Genomic DNA, 23,411 nt, shown 5'->3' on the forward strand with positions numbered 1-23,411 from the left:
TGCCTGACTAATGCTAACTTGTTAATACTCAGAACACCCCAGGGACATAGGTAGGCTGCAAAGATTATCCCACTTTTGAGGTGGGAAAATGTCCTGTTGTTAAAATCATTTACAATTTCCGGGTGTGTCTGTATTTAATGCTCATGCTAGACCTGGAAGTGCTATGATCTAGAGATCATGAGAAGCATTTTTTCCTGTGACATAGTCAGCCCTGACCACAGGCAGTCTCATGAGAAAGTGTTTTACCATGAAGAAACTGGCCTGGAAAATATAGCTAGTGCGTGATGTTGATGGTGGTGGGAGGGAGGAGGTGTTGAAGACTAATCGCGCTTAATTTTAATCTATTTGGGGTCAAAGGATGTATTTTTTTTTTTAAAGATACAGCCTGGGCTGAAACTTCTGATTTTTGTTTTGTTTCTCTTTAACTCAATATGATGTTGGCAATTTAACTTCCACAAAAATCAAGTTAGTTTGTTCTTTGTGAAGAAACAGATACAGTACTGCTTATGGGCGCTGCAAAGTTAAGTCAGCGGTTGCTCTGTAGTTACATGCTTTGGGGGCAAAAGAATTGAAACATGCTGTTAACCTGGTATGGTACTGTGTGATTCTTCAATTCTGGAGTGCCGTGGGCCTCCTTCCTGGGTTTCTAAAGCACAGTGTAAAAATTAGGCAAGTGCCATTTACTGTTCAGACTCCTTTGTTGAAAGCTTTTCCAGAAAACTCCACAGTAGGGTGGAGGTGCTTGGGTTGTTTGGCTCCTTATACTGTTTGTTTGTTGGAACCTGAATATAGAAATTAGATTTGAAACAAATCTCTACTCAAAATGTGCTTTTAATTTCAAAATGTAATTTTCAAAAGACCATACAAAATGATTCCAGTTTTTGCTTAAGAAATATTCTTTTCTTTTTTCTTTTTTCTGTCTTTCTTTTTCTTCTTTTTCTTTTTTTTTTTTTTTTTTTTTTGGTTTGTTTGTTTTTTTTCCCTTTGAGACAGAATCTTGCTCTGTTACCCAGGCTAGAGTTCAGTAGTGCTATCTCAGCCCACTGCAGCCTGCGTCTCATGGGTTCAAGCAATTCTCATGCCTCATCCTCCTAAGTAGCTGGGACTACAGGTGTGTACCACCACACCTGGCTAATTTTTGTATTTTTAGTAGAAGACGGAGTTTTGCCATGTTGCCTGGGCTGGTCTCCAACTCCTGGGCTCAAGTGGTCCCCCTGCCTTGGCCTCACAAAGTGCTGGGATTACAGGCATGAGCCACCGTGCCTGGCCCAAGGAAATTTCTTTTCTTTTTTTTATTTATTATTATTATTATTTTTTGAGACGGAGTCTCGCTCTGTGGCCCAGGCTGGAGTGCAGTGGTGCGATCTCAGCTCACTGCAAGCTCCGCCTCCCGGGTTCACGCCATTGTCCTGCCCCAGCCTCCTGAGTAGCTGGGACTACAGGCGCCCGCCACCGTGCCTGGCTAATTTTTTTGTATTTTTAGTAGAGACAATGTTTCACGATGTTAACCAGGATGGTTGCGATCTCCTGACCTCGTGATCCATCTGCCTCAGCCTCCCAAAGTGCTGGGATTGCAGGTGTGAGCCACCATGCCTGGCGGAAAATGCCTTTTCTTAATCATATCCCCAAATGCTGACAATGTGTCATTGCAGATGATGGTGTCATATTTTTTTTTATTACTCTCCCAATTCATGTATACATTTTACATATCTTCTACCATGAACTTACTACTTTCATAATCTGTAGTTATACAGCACTTTTCAAAATCACTTGTTACTTATTGAGTGTGAGGCTCTAGACTATGCACTTTACATGTATCAATTTGACATAGGCACTTTCAGTTCCTCCCATTCTTATTGAGGAAGAAACTAAGACACAGAGAGGTTAACTAGCTTGTCTCAGGTCACACAGCTAGCAAATGGTGGAATTGGCCTTCAGATCCAGACACAATGATTGGTGTGTGTTCAACCACTATGTATGCTGCTTTTGTAGAAATATAGTAATGTTTTTCAAAGCAAACTTCTATTTCTTTGTAATTCCTATGATTCTCTCTGGGTCAGTAATTCCCCCAAATTCCCAGACAATCCTTACTTCTTCATGCCTGGAGACTCAAGTTCCATCTTATGCTAAACTGTGGTTACTGGAAGTTCCAAAGATCATTGTCACTTTTCGAGCACAACTCTGTGAACATAACTGTGTGTCAGATGACCACAGTTTTTTTCAAATTCCCTTTTAAAGAGTTTCTAATTCCGCGACCAAGCCAATCAAATCTGTATTTCTTTGCCACCATAAGATGTAATCTTTCTAAAGTTCATTACAAAGTTACCTTTTTGTGTGGCTTAGATTAACCTGATATATTTTTCTATATATGTCTACTTTTTTTTTTAATCAGTCATGTTAAGCAAGTAGTCTTCTAGTTCCAGGTGAATGGAAGAACTCCAAATCCACAGGTCTGTGGATTAGTGGACTTTTTGTGTATGTCGTTCTTGAATATAGTGAAGGGATTCTATCCAGGTTGTGTGAACTTGACCACATTACATAAACTTTCGGTTTATATAAAGCAATTTAGAACCAATTGTAGTTGGAATTCAGAGTTAAGTCACCATTTTCTTCATTGGTAGCATCACCACCAGTATCATCATCTCCCCCTAGCTCAATATTTGCCTCTTAGGCAGCCATTCCTGCATTGGGAATTAGCAAGGCACGGGTGAATGTTTGGTAAGAGTCAGAAAGAGTCATATTTGCTCAAGTGCCTTTGCCATTGGAAAGAGCCAGGATTCTCAGCTGCATGTCATCTGTGTGACTACAGATAAACCATGTACCCCTCTTGTCCTCAGTTTGCTTTTTGTACAATTAAAGTTGACTGCCTTAGATCTCTTTGGGTTCAAGAGAGGATGCTGCAAGTTTTCTTAGTGTTTCTATAAAGAGGACAACCAGTGGTTTGAGATCACTGGGAAAAAGGAATCTTTGCTTTCCATTGAGAAAATATATTCTCTTATGCCTGGGGCAGTGTATTATACATATAGTAATAGTTTTTTTTTTGTTTGTTTGTTTGTTTGTTTTTGAGACGGAGTCTCGCTCTGTCGCCCAGGCTGGAGTGCAGTGGCCAGATCTCAGCTCACTGCAAGCTCCACCTCCCGGGTTTACGACATTCTCCTGCCTCAGCCTCCCGAGTAGCTGGGACTACAGGCGCCCGCCACCTCGCCCGGCTAAGTTTTCGTATTTTTTAGTAGAGACGGGGTTTCACCGTGTCAGCCAGGATGGTCTCGATCTCCTGACCTCGTGATCCGCCCGTCTCAGCCTCCCAAAGTGCTGGGATTACAGGCTTGAGCCACCGCGCCCGGCCACATATAGTAATAGTTTTAGTTTCCATTTACTGAATAACTATCATGCTTCAGGTGCTGTGCTAAGGGCTTTACCTACATATGTCACATAATCTTTACAATTTAACCTCTCTGGTCTTGTGTGTCTCTGTTTTTTTTGTTTTTTTTGTTTGTTTGTTTGTTTTTTGGTTTTTGGGTTTTTTTTGACACACAGTTTATGATCTACATGTTAAAATAACCACAAACATAATGCGTGCACCACACACTTGCATACATCATGCTGTATTATAAGTATCAATTGAAATAGTGATATTTGAAACATTTTTCTATATGCTTTGCATAATAAGTAACACAAATATTTTGGAGTAGGTAAAATAGTTTAACTATTGTAGTTATTTTACATACTTTAAACAATGTATTTATAGTAAACAATTGTGGTGTTTTTATTTGGGGATTGTTTTTTAATATTATTTTTTCCAAGAATTGTCCAGAATTTTTTTCTCTCCAGAGAGAAGGAAAAAAAAAAAATGTAAGCGTATAACTGCTGAAAAGGCAAAAACTGAGAAAGGTCTAACCTGATAGGCCCAACTTGAAAAGAATTTCTTTTCAGCACTAGGTAGTAGACATATGGAGTCCCTCTGTATCATTTCTTTTTTAAAAAAATATAACTTCAACTTTTAATTTAAATTCATGGGTACATGTGCAGATTTGTTACCTGGGTATATCGCATGATGCTGAGTTTGGGGATATCCCAACACCCAGGTACTGAGCATAGTACCCAGTAGTTAGTTTTTTCACCCTTGCCCACTTCCCTCTCTCTCTCTCCCTCATCTGTTAACTGGGTATAATTTACCTCAAAGAATTGTGAAAAAATAAATAATATAATGACTCTGTACTGTTTGGTACTTGTCTGGCAATAAACACTAAAAAAATTACAACTTTTCATTATCTTCCTTATCCCCAATGACCAGGGACCAGGGCAGGTTTAATAACACAGTAAGTTAGCACCTATACCACCTCCACTAAAAAAAGAAGAAAAATGTATTTATAGCAGAGTGCAAGAGTCTACAGTGGCTTAAAACAAGAGCTAGAAATCCCGCTGGACCTAAAAGTCACACCGAGTGGGTCAGGAGAAGAGATCTCACTCAGATGGAGGTGAAGTGTAAGATACAGGTGTCCAGAGTCATTAACTGTGGCTGGACTTTAGTGAAATTTGGGTAAAAAAAAGAAAAAGACTTGTGTTCTCTTAGCTCTACTTTTCTATTATTTGCTTTACGAAAAGTTCCTTTTATAAAAAAATCCACCCTTGGCTTAGCTGAACCAAAGAATGAGGGACTTGTCCAGAATGAGGCTTGAGGAAGAGCTGAGAATCAAGGTATGATGGGGACAACATCAATATTCCAAAAGAAGGTGGATGAACTCAGATAACCAGAGAGGTGAAAACACAGTGTGTGAGAGAGCAGAGATAGCTGGACTTGTTAATTCCTTCCTGTCCGCCTGCTTGGAGTTTGCCATCACAACAGTAGAAACACAGGATGCTGCTACAGGGATTCAGAAGCAGGGCTGGTCCCTTGGGTCTGGGGATATCAAGGGACACTGCTGCTTGAAGGAATTGGATTGTGAACGGAGTTTTTAGGGAATGGTTGAATTTAGATGAAAAAGATTCTTGGATGCCATGTAAATGGGGGCAAAGAACAGGGAGGGCAGACTTGTAGATATGGTTATGGCTCACGGAGTCCTGGCTGTGGAAAGATCTGGTTGAAAAAAAGCAAGTCTTTTGTGTGGGGAAAAGAAGGGAGATTAAAGTTAGAAGGTGTGACACTGAGAAAAGACCCTTCCCTTCATTCTGGAAGCAGAAGAGCCCACAGTGAGTCATGCATTTTTAGCTCCGGAGGTCTGCATAGCCCTTTGCCAAGATTACCCACAGCCATCTTTGGTCTAATCAGTGACCTTGGTACAGTGTGAGTATCAAGTTCTCATGAGACAATGTTTTGTTTTTGTTTTTCCATCCTAGCCACTCTGTAGACTTGTGACCTTGGGCAAGTCACTGAACTTGACAATCTGTCTCTGTTTGCCCATTTTAAATCAAGAGTTATACAACTTTCCCCAACTTCCCTTAGAAAAGTTGGGAACAAGAAATAAAATTAGTGTAGAGAGAAACTAACTAGCACAGCGTCTGGTTCATAGTAAACAATTCAATACAGTGTTTTTATTTAGTGTCTTAAATGTAGGGAAGTTATGCTGCACTTGTCCCTGTGTTTCTGGATGCTCCTCATTTTTCAAATTGTTATACAGATACAATCTTAGCTATTTTAAATAACGCTTTAAGGAGTGTAAATTAATGGAGAATATTAGGATTTCCCCCCTCTAATCCTAATGTTTGATCAATAGTGAGTAGTTCCACATTTTACATTATTAATCTTATTTGGGCCTTTCCTATATTCCCATTTCTGTTTCTTTCTTTTGTCTTCTATCTGCTGGAATGTTGCCTCTAAATCATTTTTACTCTTTGCTTCTTTGCCCAAATTCAGGCAAGAAAAGGAAGGTACTTTGTGAAGCAAAGCATTCATAGGTGTTAATTGCCTCTTAGGGCATCCCGAGTATGTGTGACTTATAGTATAAGAAAAAAAGAAATACAGCACCATATTTGTTTGAGCAAGAACTGGGTTCAGTGTTACTAGGAAAATCATGGAAAATCCTCCATTATTTTGAGCATAATTCTAGTTAGATTCTTCCACAAGCTTCAAAATTAGCAAGTCTCATTCTGAGGTATGAAAAGATGTGAATCTGAATTATTCATAATGAGAGTTGCTGAGCTGCACCCTCATAAAAGGCAATTGCAAAAAACAGTGGGTTAAATACAGTGAGTTAATAGAGCCTTTTGATTCATTTATCCTTGCATTTGACCCCGATTTTTTTCTACTTTGGGAACCTGGAGGATGGGGCCAACTTATTTATTTTTAAACACAATCTAGTCTTAAACAGAGGGAAAAAAGAGTTTGATGCAGCATCCAACTTAACATTTTAGACATTTTCTAATAAACTTCACTTTGGTTTTACTTCATTGCAACGCTAATGTGGCCTACAGTCATAGCAGCCTAGGCTGTGATCTTGTCAACTCTCATGAGCTAAACAGGCTCAGGCTTGGGCACTGCTTGAATGGAATCCCTCCAAAGACAACTCAGGTGCCGGAGACTTGGTGTAGTGATTCAGCGTCTGGCACTGGCTCCAAGAGGAGCAACCAGCCAGTGCCTCAGCAAGGTGGTTATAGGGCCCTATGTTAATGGGAGTAGGAGTATGATGGTGGTGGTTTTTTTTTTTTTTTTTAGCTCTTCCAAAAGACTTCAGACAGACTTCCTGACTGTTGGTAGTCGTTAAACTTACTACACCTAATTTTGCAAGAGGACCATAGACCATAGATACCCCCCCTTTTTTTTTTTTTTTTTTTGATGTCATGAAGATCCTATGCTTTAGCTTCCTGGCTGGGAAGTATCCTATATGTGCCTTTCAAGTAAAAAAGGTTACTCATAGTCGCAAGCGGATACAGGGTTTGCTGACCCCTTCCTGGGCTTGATTGGTGGTGGGGTTTCTAGCAGAATGCCACCTCCTATCTAGAGCCTTCGGCATCTCTGTGTGTCCATGTCTCCTGTAGTTGGTGCATGGAATGGCATTTAAATGCACAACAGTAATGCAGGCAAATCATGAGGTGGTGCAGGAACACATTTGCGCAATTCTCTTTTGTCCCAGTTCTTGAAGGAAAAGAAAAAAAAGAAAGAAGGAAAGAAGGAAGGAAGGAAGGAAAGAGAAAAGAAAAGTAAGAAATAATTTTTTGCCATCTTTTCCTCCCCAAGAAAAGATACTCGAATAAATTGCTGACTTTAAAAGAAACAAAAAGCACAACTCCCAAACCTACCTTTGCGGTATTTGTTGAACATTAAAGTAAAAGAAAAGCAAGGGATATACGTAATAGGCATCATAGCAATGATAACCACCTTACGTGTAGCTTAAAGAATATAAAATCATGTCTGTAAGTATATGTGAAACCTAACATTGGAAGTAGATCTAGGAGAGGTTCAGGCTGGTGTGGGGTGATAAAGTGGTCCAAGTACTGCAGAGAGTGCTTTGGCCTGGCCTTTACCTCTTCCCCACTGTCCCCACACAGAGATGACACTGCCCATGACCCATGATTGTAACTCCTCTGCAGTTAGGACTATGATGACCATAGAGAACAGTGACTTTTCTGTTTCTTGTCCCTTTCCATTTTGACTCAAACACATAATGTTGGAATGCTGTAGATACGGAGTTGTCTCTGCTCTGATTTTTCTCCATGCCTATCTTGACGTTGTCTCATAAACTTATTTACAAAGACTGGAACACTTTTTCAAATCCATGCAAAATGTCCTACCTGAATATCAGCTGTTATTAAATGCTCTGTAAGCATAGGATAATTTGTCCAGCTGTCGGAACTCTTGAGGATGGATGATGCTACCTAGAGCCTTTCCTTTCTCAGCCACTGATTCAAATTCAATATATCCCAGTTGATGTAAGACTTGGCTGTCTACTGCACCTGCTTTTGGGGTTGAGTCAAGTGGATTTACTACCGGTGAATGTTCAGAGTCCACACCTTTATTTGCAGTATCATAGAGTAGACCAAGCAGTGACTGGTACAAAGAAACTGTTAAAGGCTGTCTGTGAATGGTCATTACCCCCTGTAAGTTTTGTTGGAGGATGTGTTTTGTTTTCTATTTACGACGCCAATAACCTGACTCAACGATTTACTGCAGTGCTTTTGTTCTTCCCTTGTGTATCTAATAGTTACATAGTCATTAGAATTGGAATCTTTCTTTGAGCATCTAATATTTTCACAATCACCAGAATCCCTCCATGAGATTAGCTTACTTTTTCCATTGTCTTGTTATAACCAAGTGCTCTATTTGTAAAATGAAATTTTTAAAAAAGTGTTTGAAGAACCTGTTGCTTTGGAATCCTGCTGATTCTGTATGAATACTTCCAGTTCTACAAGCCACTGTCATTTCTTTCTTTTTCTTTTCTTTAAGTCATTCACAGCCCTTAATTCCTTCCTGCACTAGAGTGATTGCTCTGTCTAAAGCAAAATGATGATGAAGTTTCCTTGCATACTCAGTCCCCGGTCTTGCTACAGGGTGATTGTCAGATTGTGTTAAATGATCATTGCTTTGGTTGCTGGGGTTGAACAAAGATAGCAAACTAGTTTAGGGGAACCAGGCTCTCTAGAGGGACTCAGAGGATGTAGAGGATGAGAAACAGAGGAGAGAATATGACTCCTTTCCTACTAATCTTCCCATGCTGCTTTTCTCTTTTTACAAGCTTTTCCTCCCACCCCCATATCCACAGTGACTGTTGATTAGCCCATGAAATTATCTGAAAAACAGGTTTGATCTTGAGGGGTGGGGAGAGTCTAGGAAAAGAAATTAGAAGAAGGATGGCTGACTCAGACCAGCCTTTCAAGCTGGAAATGGGACAATTTCTCAGGGCAGACAGGAAATAACCAACTCTCGACTGGCCACCAATAAGGCACGTGCTGTCTTCATTCTGTGGGTGCTCAGGATCTCATACTGATCCGAACTGCTGTCAGTTACCTACCAGCAGAAACACATCTTCAAAGTTTGAGGCAAGTTTTAAACAGTTTCGGATCAAAAGCACATGGATATATTTCCTTTTCAGAACATCAGCATTGAATCTGAGCTTAAAGAACAGCTAATTAATAATGTTCTTGCTCCTTGGCCAAACTCTAAAATTGTTTTGGGGAACTGATTGAAAGATGTGTTTACATAAAATTCTAACCAGCGAAATCTTTGGGGATCTCAGAATACAGATAGCAACCTAAGACGGAGATTGACAGACTTTTCCAGTAAAGAGCCAGATAAGAAATATTTTAGGTCTCAAGGGCCATGTGGTCTCTGTCAAAAGTCTTTGACTCCATTTTGTAGCAGAAAAGTAGCCATAGATTATATATAAGGGGATGAGCTTGACTGTGTTCCAATAAAACTTTATTGGTAAATACCAAAATTTGAATACCATATAAGTTTCACATGTCATAATATAATCTTATTTTATTTTTTTCAACCATTTAAGTAAGCAAAAACCATTCTTATGTCATGAGCTGATATATGACAGATGTACAAAACGGGTGAGAGACTGAATTTGGTCCACGGGCTATAGTTTGCTGGCCCATGACTAGAAACTTTCCAGTTAGTCATATTTTTTGAAGACCTCCATGTGTCAGTGGCTTATCTCAGACCCTGTCACCAAGTGTGTTATGCAAAACATTTTAGAAAAATTTTCTCCTTCTACCAGCTTGCTTTATGTATGTGTGCATGCCTGTTCAAACCATATTTTATATAAACTTGTTGATGTTTCTTAAAATATGGTAGACATGTTTTTGAACATCGGCTACCTTGATAAGCATGCTAAACATAGAATTACCTAGCCCCTAAATATAAGCACCTGCTATGATCTTAGAATGTAAATAGCTCAGAAGTTGTAAACATGCTTATGTAAAACATAATTTGTAAATAACAGATGGCGCTTATTTACTAAGAATATGAAGGCACTGATGAGAATGAGGTAATCTTGGACCAATAGAATGGAAGGTGTGTCAAAAATGTCCAGGTTCCCAGTTAATGTGAAAACATGACCTACCAAGCCAGCAGTGAAGGGACCATCTCACTGGCTCTTGAGTGCTGAGAGCTGGCCGTGGACCATGGCATGCCAGCCATCGGGCAGTTCCAACCCCTTGTGCAGATCCAGGCATAGATGGGAGACTAGTCAATCCACAGTTGAGATGAAAGTGATGCGTGCCTTCCCCCCGCCCCACCCACTTCTTCTTTTAGCTCAGAGAGCCACTTATTTTAGTTTGAAGGAAAATAAATGTGAATGTGTGCAACTGGGCTCTAAGTGCCTTGGTTTTATCATTCACCTCCACTCTGTGACATCCTCAAACTGTGTCTTTACTGTAACCCGAGCCTAGCATGAAAATACAGGACCAGGTTATCCAGTGCCAGGCAATTGTCACATCTGTTATAAAGGAAGTATTGACTCAACCCAGCCCAGGAACCACCACCAAGAGTAAAAGGTCTCCAGAGATGGGATTGGACCTTTTACGTTATTTACATTAGCAATTGATCTGGAACTTGAGTCAGAGTTGATCCTTGCTTCTTAAAAGAGAAATTCATTTATTCATATCCTTTCTGTCTCTCTCTTTCTGCTGCTTGCCCTCTCCTTCCTCCTTTTTCACCCTTCTATCTCCCTCTCCCATAAACTCAAACACATATCCACACACATTCTGTATCCAGAGAATCTAATTTTATCTTCAAACAATATATCCTAAGGGACTTTTCTCTAATTGTGATTGAGATATTGTTATAAGAATAAGAAAAGTCCATTCTCACTCCTCAATTGTATTGGAGTAATCTCTGGCCCGGCACTGTGACTCACAGCTGTAATCCCAACACTCTGAGAGGCCAAAGTGGGAGGATTGCTTGAGCCCAGAAGTTTGAAACCAGCTGGGACAACACAGTGAGATCCTGTCTCTACAAAAATGAAAAAATTAGCTGGGTGTGGTGGCCCATGCCTGTAGTCCCAGCTACTCAGGAGGCTGAGGTGGGAGGATTGTTTGAGCCCAGGAGGTCAAGGCTACGGTGAGCCGTGATTGTGCTACTGCACTCCAGCCCAGGCAACAGAGTGAGACCTTGGCTCCAAGAAAAAAAAAAAAAAAAAAAAGATTATCTCTGGGGTTTAGGCAGTGGAGTTGGAGATGAAGGACATAATCTGTTCTGATCACATAACACGTAAAAATGGCTATCAAGTCATCATCTACAGGAAACATGGTGAACATAGGTCTCTGACATAGTTTCCAAAGGGGATCCCATCAGTCATTGCACATTTTTCACTGTCCCACACTGAACATTATAATAAGTGTTTTTTTACTTTTTACAAATCGTAGATGCTGGATATTTGTATTATAATGCCCAGATACATAGTGTTAAACACTAAGGATTTATTGCCTCTCCTTGCATGTGACAATTTAAAATCTAGACCACAGTAATTTATATATCATGGAAAGAAAACACCTTTTAGTGGTTGATTTCAAAGCATGTTATAAGTTCTGTTCAGTTAGGTTTTAAAACTCCTGCTGAGACCTAAGGCAATTTTTAAATGGATTTTAATTTGGGGAGGATATGGATAATAATTTGTTCCTACTCTGTTAACATACTCATGATAAAGCTGGGGAATTATTGTGGAATAATTCATAGCAATTCATATCAAAATGAATTATTCTCTGCACTAGTGTTGTCTCTCCATCCCAAATATTTAAAGTTATTTTACCTGTGTTTATTCATTTGGGGGCTGAAATTTGGAAGCCAGTTTGCCCATCTTTATCTTGTGGTGTTCTCTGTTCAGTAGGTCGGCTACAGTTTCCCTTGGGTTCACACAAGTTTGCAAACCTTTCCCCCTGTGCTTGTATCTTGGATTATCATCTTTAGTGGGCCTTTGTTTAAGATGGTATGAAGAGGCTGGGGTTTGCAATATGATTGTTTAAGTTCATGTACCCTACCTATATTGGGTCTGGAAAAAAAAAAGTCATACATGACTTTTTTACCCCCTTCAAACCAGAAAAATTAAATCTGCGGATCCTAGTAGCTAATTTTGAAATGTGTGATCATTTTGTAGAGCCAGCTCAGTAAGCATTTGTTGAAAACTTAGGTTTAAGTTCTATACTTTCCTTTGCATTTATGAGACCATGCTCATATAAGAATATTAGCTAATATAAGAATATGCTCATATAAGAATATTAACTATTCATATAAGAATAGTTTTGTGATGGCCGGACACAATAGCTCATGTCTGTCATCCCAGCACTTTGGGAAGCTGAGGCGGGCAGATCACTGAGGTCGGGAGTTAGAGACCAGCCTGGCCAACATGACAAAACCCTGTCTCTACTAAAAATACAAAAACTAGCAAGGCATGGTGGCAGGTGCCTATAGTCCCAGCTACTCGGGAGGCTTGGGCAGGAGAATTGCTTGAAACCAGGAGGCAGAGGTTGCAGTGAACCAAGATTGCGCTACTGCACTCCAGCCTGGGCAACAGAGCAAGATTTTGCCCCCTCCTCCCCCCGCCAAAAAAAAGAATAGTTTTGTGTGTATGTGTGTATGTTTTTCTTAAAGACACTTCGCTGAACTGAGGAGTTGACTATAGCTGCTCTGAGACTTGACTGTTTAAAAATTGAGGCCGGCTACAGTGGCTCACACCTGTAATTCCAGCACTTTGGGAGGCCGAGGCGGGTGGATCACCTGAGGTCAGGAGTTAGAGACCAGCCTCGCCAACATGGCAAAACTCCATGTCTACTAAAAATACAAAAATTCACCAGGTGTAGTGACACACGTCTGTAGTCCCAGCTACTCAGGAGGCTGAGGCAGGAGAAGTACTCAAATCCGGGAGGCAGAGATTGCAGTGAGCCGAGATCTCACCACTGCACTCCAGCCTGGGTGACAGAGTGAGACTCCGTCTTCAAAAATAATAATAATAATAATAATAATAAAAAGTGAGTGCCTGTTCTCCCAGTATTTGGTGGAGTATAAGTTATATAGAGTCTTCATTACTTTGTTTTTCTTTGCTTGCTTTATTTTAGTGTTAAATGTGTGTGTAACCTTTCTCCTCTTCCCCACCATATTTTTCTCTGCACTGTCATCTACAGTCCCTCTCTCTGCCTTTCCAACTAGCAACCAAACCGTTCTTTGCTGATCGGTCTATTATTCTGAGAACCCTGATGATAGCACTTAAAATATATAACAGTTCCCTTTCTACATTAAAAAGCCGTAAAACCTTCATGTGAAATAACTAAGGGAACATATATAGTAGGAGAAGAGGCTTTTGCTCCTGCAGACACCTTGCAAAGGGGACTGGGACTATTTTTCTTATATGATATAAATGAAATCTTCACTCTGCCCACTTTTACACCTACGCATGTACTGAGCGTCTCCAAGGAGACAAGGAAACCCGGAGTCCAGTGATGGTGAATCCTCCCTGAGATAGCAGGCTAGAGTCTCAGGCAACTCTCCCAGGCGTCTTGGCTTCCAGATGCCCCACTCAGACAGCCCCTTTTCTCGAGGCTCTTCCAGGCAGGCCTTGTCGAATCTGTCTCTCCCTTCACAGCCGAACTAGCCCGTGCATTACATCTGAAGGGCTGGTCGTGGTGAGTTCAGTAGGCAGAAGGCCTCCCTGGGACATGGGGGTGGATGCAGTAGGGAGGTGGGATAGCAGGGTTCCACTTTTCTCGTGGTCTTTTCTTTGTCACTTATCTATCGGTGCTTGTGTTTGTCAGCTTTCGTTTGCACCTCTTAAACACAAAGGCGCCACTCAACCTTACACAGTGTCTTAAAAATATTATGTGTTACAACTCTAGTTATGAGCACAGTTCAGTGAGCGTGTCCTTTTAGGAGAAGCACTGTTCTTGCACATTCCATGTTTTTAGGTGTCTGCTCATGAACACTAATCCTCTAGACTACTCTGTTTTCTCTTTCTTCTGAGTTCAATGCACAGGGACACCCAGGCCCTCTTACCTCTCTTCCATTCCACCATTGTCCCTGTAACTTTTCTTGTAAATATACATGTTATTTTCTTATATAAATGAAGTACCTGTTCCTTTTTAAGGAACACACTACCATCATAAGTCCGTTACGCTAAGTTTCTAAGACTATAGCCTCAGGTCCTTTTGATATATTGATGACATCTATGTGTGCCTCTTCTTTGATGCACAAATAATTTGGTTACCATATAGAAATTATTATTCATATAATAAGAAGTCTCATTTTGTGTCTAAACTCTAAGCACACCATTTAATGAGCATTCTCGACATCTCTGCCATGTTCTCTGCCATTCTTGGTTCTCAGCTACATTGACTCAAGTAACCCAGCTTTTCATATGACTTTCTAGCACAATATCCTCAAACTTCAGTTTTCTGTTGCTGATCCTACTGCCATCTTTGGAAAGGTGTGTGGCTAGCCATTATTCTTGTTCTGAATTCTTTGGCAGTGAATGTCTTCGTGGGGGTGTATCGATGACATTGTTTTTTTCTTTTTTACTTGAACTTTTATTTATTTTATTTTATTTTATTTTTTGAGGTGGAAACTTACTCTGCTACCCAGGCTGAAGCGCAGTGGTGCTATCTCAACTCACCCCAACCTCCGCCTTCTGGATTCAAGCGATTCTTCTGCCTCAGCCTCCCAAGTAGCTGGGATTACAGGCATCTGCCACCACACCCAGCTGATGTTTGTATTTTTAGTAGAGACAGGGTTTCACCATGTTGGCCAGGCTGGTCTCGAACTCCTGACCTCAAGTGATCTGCCCACCTCAGTCTCCCAAAGTGCTGGGATTACAGGTGTGAACCACCACGCCCAGTCTTGAACTTTTAAAAAGATTTGTCAGTCATATGTTAAACATTTTAAAGGACTCTTCTGTTTTCTTCCTGCTTTATCTCCAATTCATACTACCTCCCCAATGTCTACCTTTAAGGAAAAACCTTTCCATATTGTAAGCCTGAAAGGGTCATTTGTAATAAACGTAACCAGTTTTGTTCACAGATACATAATGTTCCTCTTTAAGATGACTAGAGATCAGATTTGCCAAAATTTCCTCTCTGATTTCTATCAAGGTCATCCTAGGTATGTCTCGTCTGTTTCATCTTCCTTCCTAGATAGCCTAACCCATCTATACTTTTCCTGTGATCCCATCTTTTCCTGTGAACCCATCTATACTTTTCCTGTGATCCACCACTTACTTGTTTCTCTTTATTTGGACTCAGATCGGGTGAAAGTATTACTTTCAACTTGAGTCCCCACATTTCCCCAAGAAGAACTGGGGGGAGGGTGAAGGTGATCCTGAAAAGGGCCCTGTAGTGTCTCCCAAGTTTTCCTCTTTGCCCGGGTTCCTCCTAGTGTCTCTGTCATCTTTCTTCAGAGTCCCAGTCACTCATGGTCTTAAATTTCATGTCAGATCTGTAGTAGGAATAAAGTATCTGCTTAGATGCCTGTGGAACTGTGGATGAAATTGGCCAAGTCAAAGGAAACGTAAACAAATTCTGGAAAGTTTTCCAACTAAGACTGGTGGGAAGTTTCGTTTGCTGTTTTCATTTGCCAGGAAATAGGAAAGTCAGGACCCAGTCCCAAAGCGCGCTTCCTGGAATCCTTTTTTATGAAGAGTCCCCCGAACCTGTGTAGTAACGCAAAGGATTTTCATCTGTTTTTCCTTCCAGGCACTTCAGGTGGCAAGACAGCTCCTCCTTCAGCAGCAACAGCAGCAGCAAGTTAGTGGATTAAAATCTCCCAAGAGGAATGACAAACAACCAGCTCTTCAGGTAACAATTCTTTTTCTTTTTAAATTGACATTCTACCCTTTGGGATAACTGATAAGCAGTTCAGGAGTGGATTGTGTTGAGCATTGCAAATCATGTAAGAAAATCTTCTGTGGAAAGTGCATTTTTGGTTTACTAGCAGGGTATAACATTTTGGGGGAAATGTTCATTTGACCAAAAGTTTTATTGTCAGGCATAAGATCTCCTGATCGGTGAATATAATAGAAGGATAAGGAGTTGCAAGTGTTGAGTTGCTGATAGGCAGTGTAGGTTACCAGTGAGAAAAGTTCATAGTACTCAGAATTGTCACCACATTCTCTTATGTTGCGTCTGGAAATGGGATAAACACACACAGACACACACTTACTTTAGTGTAGTCATCCTCAATAGGGATGATTTCCCCGCCCCCATCCTCCCACTGCTGCCCCCCACCAGAGGACAATGGGCAATGTCTAGAGATGTTTTTGGTTGCCACAACTAGCAGGGCAGAGGTGTTGCTGGCATCCAGTAGGTACAGGCCGGGATCTTGCCAAACACCCTGCAATGCACAGGACACAGCACACTGTAATTCATCCCAGAATGTCAGTAGCATCAAGAACTATGACTTGGCCTGAGGAGGATGTGGTACTTTTAATATTATGTCTTGTAATGATTCTAATATATACCCAATTCTTCAGTGGATATGTTCAGAATGTTTCTAGGTCATCATTTTTAAGTGGCAAGAAATTTTTATGTAAAGATACAAAAATGGTTGTTCTAGCAACTTCTGATTTCAGGCACGTTGAAGGCAAGGGGTTAATGGAGTAGAAGAAGGAGTAAGTTTATAAAAATCTAATTTGGGGCTGGGCATGGTGGCTCACACCTGTAATCCCAGCACTTTGAGAAGCTGAGGCAGGCGGATCACTTGAGGTCAGGAGTTTGAGACCAGGCTGGCCAACATGGTGAAACTCCATCTCTACCAAAAATATAAAAATTAGCCAGGCTTGGTGGCAGGTGCCTGTAATCCCAGCTACTAGGGAGGCTGAGGCAGGAGAATCGCTTGAACCTGGGAGGTGGAGGTTGCAGCGAGCCAAGATTGCACCACTGTGCTCCAGCCTGGGTGACAAGAGTGAAACTCCATCTCAAAAAAAAAAAAATTCTAATTTGGATTTTTGACTCAAAGTAGAAAATTGTAATAGAAATTTCAAAGAAACTTGAATCAGGGTCTTCATGCTCACATGTAAGAGAGGGCACTTGGCACCCGGGTGCTAAGTGGTTCAGACTACTTTCATAGCTGAAGGTGGGCATCCCTATCACAGGAGGGGACAGAATCTGTAAGCGGTAGCTGATAGGTGTATAACTGGGTGCCAATTAATTGGATAATGAGGTCAACCTAAATTCTAGCTTGTGTTTACTTTTCACAGGTCAGGGTGAACCACAGCCTGTTCCCAGATTATCCGCAAAGATCAAACTGACCTTGACCAACAAGTTCTAGTTCTTCTACATGTACTTGGGAAACTCACTTTCCAGAGGGAGTTCAGCACTATAGTGACACTTTATTGGAAGAGTTGACAATGTGCCTTGTTTACTAACCCTTCTGTAAACACTTATTTGGTAAACCATCACCAGACCATGTGCCTTGGAATGCATGCGCATGCAGGGGACATTTTTAATGAGGTATAGTGCCATTGAGGGCCCATGTCAGGTGCTATAAGAAGTGCTTTGTTGTGCAGATGTCTTAAGAACAGCTCTGGAGGATGAAATATGACTATATTGACCTTTCAGCTGTGAGCTTATTTGTCAGGATTCAAATAAGTTGAAAGGATCAAACTGAACAGTTTCCGTAGTCAGACTGGGAATTGTGTTTCAGAGGTCAGCAGCGGAGGCCACATTGCAGATTCCATAACATAGCCAATTGTTGGTACATATTAAAGTACTGGGGCATCTCCTGTGGACAGAGACACAATTAAAATTCTAATTTATTAATGTATACAGGGAGCTAGCCCAGCCTGTCACTCATTGATTCAAATGATGGTCCATTCTTTTTGCCTCCCTCTTGGAGCTCTCACAGCCTTAAAAATACCCCGAGTCCTCTTGAATTCATCAGACCTCAAGTGCATTGGGAAAATGAAAATATATGATTGGGGGGAAAATCTTACACATAGTAGAGCTTTGGTTAGAGATAATAAAAAAATACACACATACACAATCTGCCTGATCACACTGCTCTTCAGTATTGAATATCATTTGTGATTTTTTTATGGTAGAATTATTTTCCCTCATACTTGCTTTTTAAAAACATATGGCATTTTTAGGTAACTTCTTTTCCAAGATGAACGAAGTTCCTTGAGGGCTAAATATAAGAAGTAAAGTTTCAGGGGATTTCCTTTTGAGGGCTCTTTTTCTTCTTGCCTGTTCCAGGGTTTTTAGCCACCATGCAGAAGAGGATGATATAGAGGGCTTCGTTTTTCTTGGCAAGGACAGTGTCAAAACCAACCTCACACATTCTGCTGAGCTCTTCAGTCTGTATAAAAAGTGGGGGGAGAAGGGGTAATCTTGAATGCTGGTTTTGGTAAAGAAGATGTCTTGATGTTTTTTCCTACCCCCCAAGTAGAGGAGTTGACAAGCAGAGAATTTAGACCAGCTTTAAGATTTGGCCGGGGGAAAGAAGTCTAAAGGGTTGGTGGACTGGTGTGTGTGTGTATCACAGACGATTGCTGAAGGACCCCTCAGCTGCCTGATAGGGTCATGCACATTCAGTAAGCTTTATTAGGTTGGCTGGCCTTCCACAAACAGAGGAGAAATTACTATCCTAGGCCACATGGTATATTACCTCATTATAAAAATATGCATATAGACTTGGTGATTCACAGAAGGAATAACCTTCATATTTAAATATATCTTGCCATACTGCATCCTCGCTGAGGCATCTCCGCCGGAGTGGCTCTGAAATGAAAGGGAAATCCTACAGCAAATCTTAACAGTGCTCATCTCTGATCTTCTCACCCTTCATAACTACACCGAGAGACCGATTTTAGCAAATTTCAGATCTTCTGCATAGAGGAAGGCTTGACAGGGAGGGAGGATTTGATCTGCTGATAGCTTGAGGGGAAAAAAAAAAAAAGAAACCCAAATCCCCAAATATACTGTGACTCATATTTTAAGCATATCTCACACTTCCCTGCTTTATGTTTGGCAGCGCTCTCTGGTTTCACAGGCTGATGATACAAACAAAAGAAAATGGAAAGTTAGAGGAGGCTATAAGTGGTTACTCGATAGAGATCATAAAATGTAGTCAAACATCACCAATTTGGTCTAATTTCAGGGAGATGAGAGTAAATAAGAGAGAAATGCCACTCTTTGCAGATCCACATACTGAACCAAATCTGAGCTGGTCACATTCTTGGATGATGTGGTTTATTAATGAAGGCATTAATCGGGTATAGATACTGCTTCTGAAGTTCTTGAGAAATATTCTACTTAGTAACTGAAATTATCTTTTTACTTAGTCTGTTCATTTGCTTTGCAAATTTTTTTATGAATGATACAAATGAAAATTGAAAATTGGCCCCATCATAAATTCAGAATCAGAGTGATCTGAATTAATTAAGTGCAAGTTGGTGATCATTTCCAAAGCAGGCTGGGCATGGTGCTGGTGTTCATGGGATACAGAACTGTTGAAGAGACAGACCCTGCCTTCAGGAGGCTTATGAGTTGTAAACAAATTAACGTTTTGCTGCAAAAAGAAAATTACAGATAAGTAAAAATAGTAGGCTCTTTTTTTTTTTTTTGAGATGGAGTCTCGCTCTTTCACCCAGGCTGGAGTGCAGTGGAGCGATCTTGGCTCACTGCAACCTCCATCTTCCAGGTTCAAGCGATTCTCCTGCTCAGCCTCCCGAGTAGCTGGGGCTACAGGCATGCACCACCACGCCCAGCTAATTTTTGTAATTTTAGTAGACACTTGGTTTTGCCATGTTGACCAGGCTGGTCTTGAACCCCTGATCTCAGGTGATCCACCTGCCTCGACCTCCCAAAGTGTTAGGATTACAGGCATGAGCCACTGCGCCCAGCATAGGCTCTCTTTTATAAATATTTATATACTTCTGAAGATTGCTTAAACAAATGAAATAAATGCTTAACAGTGCAGGTGTACTCATAACCTCGAAAATGCGTAACTTTACTGGCTGAAGATTAATTTGTGAGTAGATGAGCAATTTTATTGATCAAATTTTGGAACTTTGACCACCGTTTCTGGGTAGCAATTCATTTTGGTTCTTTAAGCATTTTAGTTGTTGGCACGAGTACATAAACTGGAAGGAAATCAAATGACACATTTTCTCCTAAGAAAGTAAGAGTACATGTGTATTCTGGCAGCATTAAAGTTAGGAAAGAAAGTAAACTTTGTGTGTTGCCTACAGTGGAAAGCTCACCAGTTTCAGGCCCCCTATAAAAAATTTGAACCTGAAGCCAGTCATCTGATAGTTTTCCCTCCTGCCCATCCCCTTCCTTCCAAGGTGATGTCATATGTGAGCCCCTTACTCAGAAGGTCATTTCGCTGGAAAGAAAGATGGTGAAACCCACTTAGAAGGCCAGCCCTTTAGTCCACTTGGAAGCTCAGAGTAATCATGTGGATTCTTGCTTTAAGTGGAGGAGGTTAAAATACAAGATTCAGCAGGTGTTTTTTTTTTTTTTAGCATTTTTATTTGCAGTTATATAAAACATGCTTTAGGCAGCATTTTGCTTTGCATTAATGCCACATATAATCTTAGTAGCTTGTATCATTTCCACGTTGTTCACTAAAAAATAAATTGGCAAGAGGAAACCTGTAAAGGAAACTACAATTTTATGTTGTTAATAGTGAAATGGAATGGTTTTGAAGTACTGACCCTTAAGTAATAGCCCTATGCACTGATTAGTAAGGAGGATAATTTAGGAGAGGGAGGCAAACTTTTTTTATGTCTAGAGTTAACATTGTCTAGAATTGGCATCCCTCGCATTTTAAATTGATACAAAGCATGGAAATTGTGATACCTTTAAGATGTTACTGTTATCACATGACTTTCGAGAATCCCAAAACCCTAGAAATAAGTCTCGATAAGAAATAATAAAACCGAAATATTTTATAAATAGTTCTTAAGTCTTTCCGATTACATGCACCATTACAAATATGATAGAAACAGTGACCCCTCCTCCCAGAAAAATGCACATGAACACAAAATGTCACATCCAGTTTTAGGGATTTCATGAACCTCAAGAAGTTCACCTTGGGGTCCAGGCTTATACTCCTGCTTTAAGATTTTTTTTTTTCTTTGGTAGTCTGTTTTGTCCTTGCCTCCAGAATTTTGGTGTAAGTTGTAATATAAAGAGTTAGTTCGTTTTTGGTATTTCAACTTCAGTGGTATATAGGTGGCCCTGTGTCCCAGTCTGCCCAGGACAGTCCACTCCATGACTATTGAATGGTTTTGTTTATTCATAATTCTCTCTCTCGAAAGTATCCCCAGGTACAGTGGCTCACACCTGTAATCCCAGCATTTTGAAACACTGAGGCAGGCAGATCACTTAAGTCCAGGAGTTAGAGACCAGCCTGGGCAACATGGCAAAACCCCATCTCTGCAAATAATACAAAAATATTAGCCAGGCCTGGTGCCTGTAGTCCCAGCTACTCTGATGGCTGAGGCGGGAGGATTGAATGAGCCCAGGAGATCGACGCTACAGTGAGCCATGATGGTGCCACTGCACTCCAGCCTGGGTAACAGAGCAAGACCCTAGCTCAAAAAAAAAAAAAAAAAAAAAAAAAATCCCTATTTGAATCAGGTGCAACTGCAATGCTGTGCACCATATCTCAGCTACTAAGAAGGCCGAGGCCAGAGGAATTCTTGAGACAGGAGTTTGAGGCCAGTCTGGGCAACATAGCAAGACACTATTTCAATTAAAAAAAAAAAAAAAGTGACCGGGTGCAGTGGCTCACGACTGTAATCCCAGCACTTTGGGAGGCCAAGGCGGGCAGATCACGAGGTCAGGCGTTCAAGACTAGCCTGGCCAACAAGGTGAAACCCCGTCTTGCAAAGACTAGCCAGGCGTGGTGGCACACACCTGTAGTCCCAGCTACTCGGGAGGCTGAGGCAGGAGAATCACTGAACCTGGGAGGCAGAGGTTGCAGTGAGCCGAGATCTCACCACTGCACTCCAGCCTGGGTGACAGTGAGACTCCATCTCAAAAAAAAAAAAAAAAAAAAAAAAGTATCTCAGTTTGGACATTTAATTATATGATCACTAGTTTAAATGTATCTAAGAATTAAAATGCAAATATGATGCTAATATTCTATATGTAATCAATCATGTCTTTGCCACCACATGCAAAGTGTGATAGATAATGAATGTTTAGTCAGTGCTGAACGTGGACCAGCTGCTTAACTACTCTGTAGTATAGGCACTGTCCTTAAACCATTTAATGGATGAGGAAAATGGAAACAGAGAGGTTAACTGACTTGCTACACAACACAAAGGTAGTAACATCACCAGGATGGTAAGCCAGGTTTTTAGAACCACAGATGACCAATATGCCATCGAGAAGTTAATTATTGCCTCTCTTTTTAGGCGTGTTTACTCAGCACCTACTGAGTGTCATATTTTCCATAAATAAGTAAATTACTCTATTTTCCGTGTTATAAGCAAAAAAGGAGAACTGAAACTAACAAAAATCAGTTCCACTGTAAATATCTGGATTTCAATTAAGAGGACTTAGATCTGCATAATTACCCTAAGTGTATCTTTATGTGTCTGTGTGTGCATGTACATGTGTGTCTGTGTGTTGTGTGTGTGTGTGTGTGTGTGTGTGGCGGGGACAGAAAGAAATGGCAAAGCAAAGTTATTTCTTATTTTCAAGTCTGAAGTGCTCTTATGAGCGTCCATGTGTTTGGAACATGGACTAGTGTGTTATAATCGTTGTTGGGGCTAGGAGGTGGAGAGGGACAGGGGAAAAAAACATACTTGACTGGTCAAAAATGTGTAAATTGCTGACAAAATGACACATGTAATTAAGAGTGCTCCTGCCATTTTACCTTGTGGTTTACACCTCCAGTGTTGAAAAAGAGAGTGACTCCCACCTCGCTAATTACCATTATCACTAAAATGCTAGGGTTGGAGTCATTAGTTCCATGTGCATTTAATTAGAGGAAGGCTGAAATTGGATTTAACTTATTACTTTTTCATGGATCACTTTCTTGTCATCACTTCAAATTGGATTGCAGCCCCAGGTAACTAATTATGAGAGCCACAGGATCAAGAGTGAAAAAAAAGGTAATTAGGAATAACACTGTCGGACCCTTGCTGGTCGCCCACTTGTGCTTCGGGGAAAGAGGGGAAAAAAAAAAACGCAAGCCATATTTTGTAGTATCACAGATTAAGGAGTTAGAGGCATGTACAGTTGCTAGGCATCATGGGAGTCTGTCACCACCCATAGTGGTTTCTGTGATATACAGCTGAATTGAAGATGTCGAAGCAACGTGGTTCCACAATCAGCTGCTTAATACCTAGATTAAACTTGTAAAAGCAACAGATTGGTTGTAGGTATGAGGCATCTCTACAACTGTGTAGACTGGGGGCCTCACATGTATGATTACAACAGAGCTGTCAAGATGCCTCTGAGCCAAAGTAGAGAATATTTTAAGTACAGGGAGTTAGAATTTAACGAACATATTAATGCTCCAGAAACATCAT

At 40.7% G+C, this 23,411-nt stretch overlaps 1 protein-coding gene across 12 annotated transcripts in view; it reads left to right on the forward strand.

Moving 5' to 3' along the window:
* FOXP1 (forkhead box P1) overlaps nucleotides 1-23,411 on the forward strand; it is a 632,119-nt gene that overhangs the window by 458,061 nt on the left and 150,647 nt on the right. For all 12 annotated transcript variants that reach the window (XM_025374729.1, XM_025374733.1, XM_025374736.1 and 9 more), the window contains one exon: nucleotides 15,616-15,717. In XM_025374729.1, coding sequence (XP_025230514.1) covers nucleotides 15,616-15,717 — 102 coding nt within the window. The remainder of the gene's footprint in view (nucleotides 1-15,615; nucleotides 15,718-23,411) is intronic.

Source organism: Theropithecus gelada, chromosome 2, assembly GCF_003255815.1.
Source record: "Theropithecus gelada isolate Dixy chromosome 2, Tgel_1.0, whole genome shotgun sequence".
Classification (NCBI taxonomy): domain Eukaryota; kingdom Metazoa; phylum Chordata; class Mammalia; order Primates; family Cercopithecidae; genus Theropithecus; species Theropithecus gelada.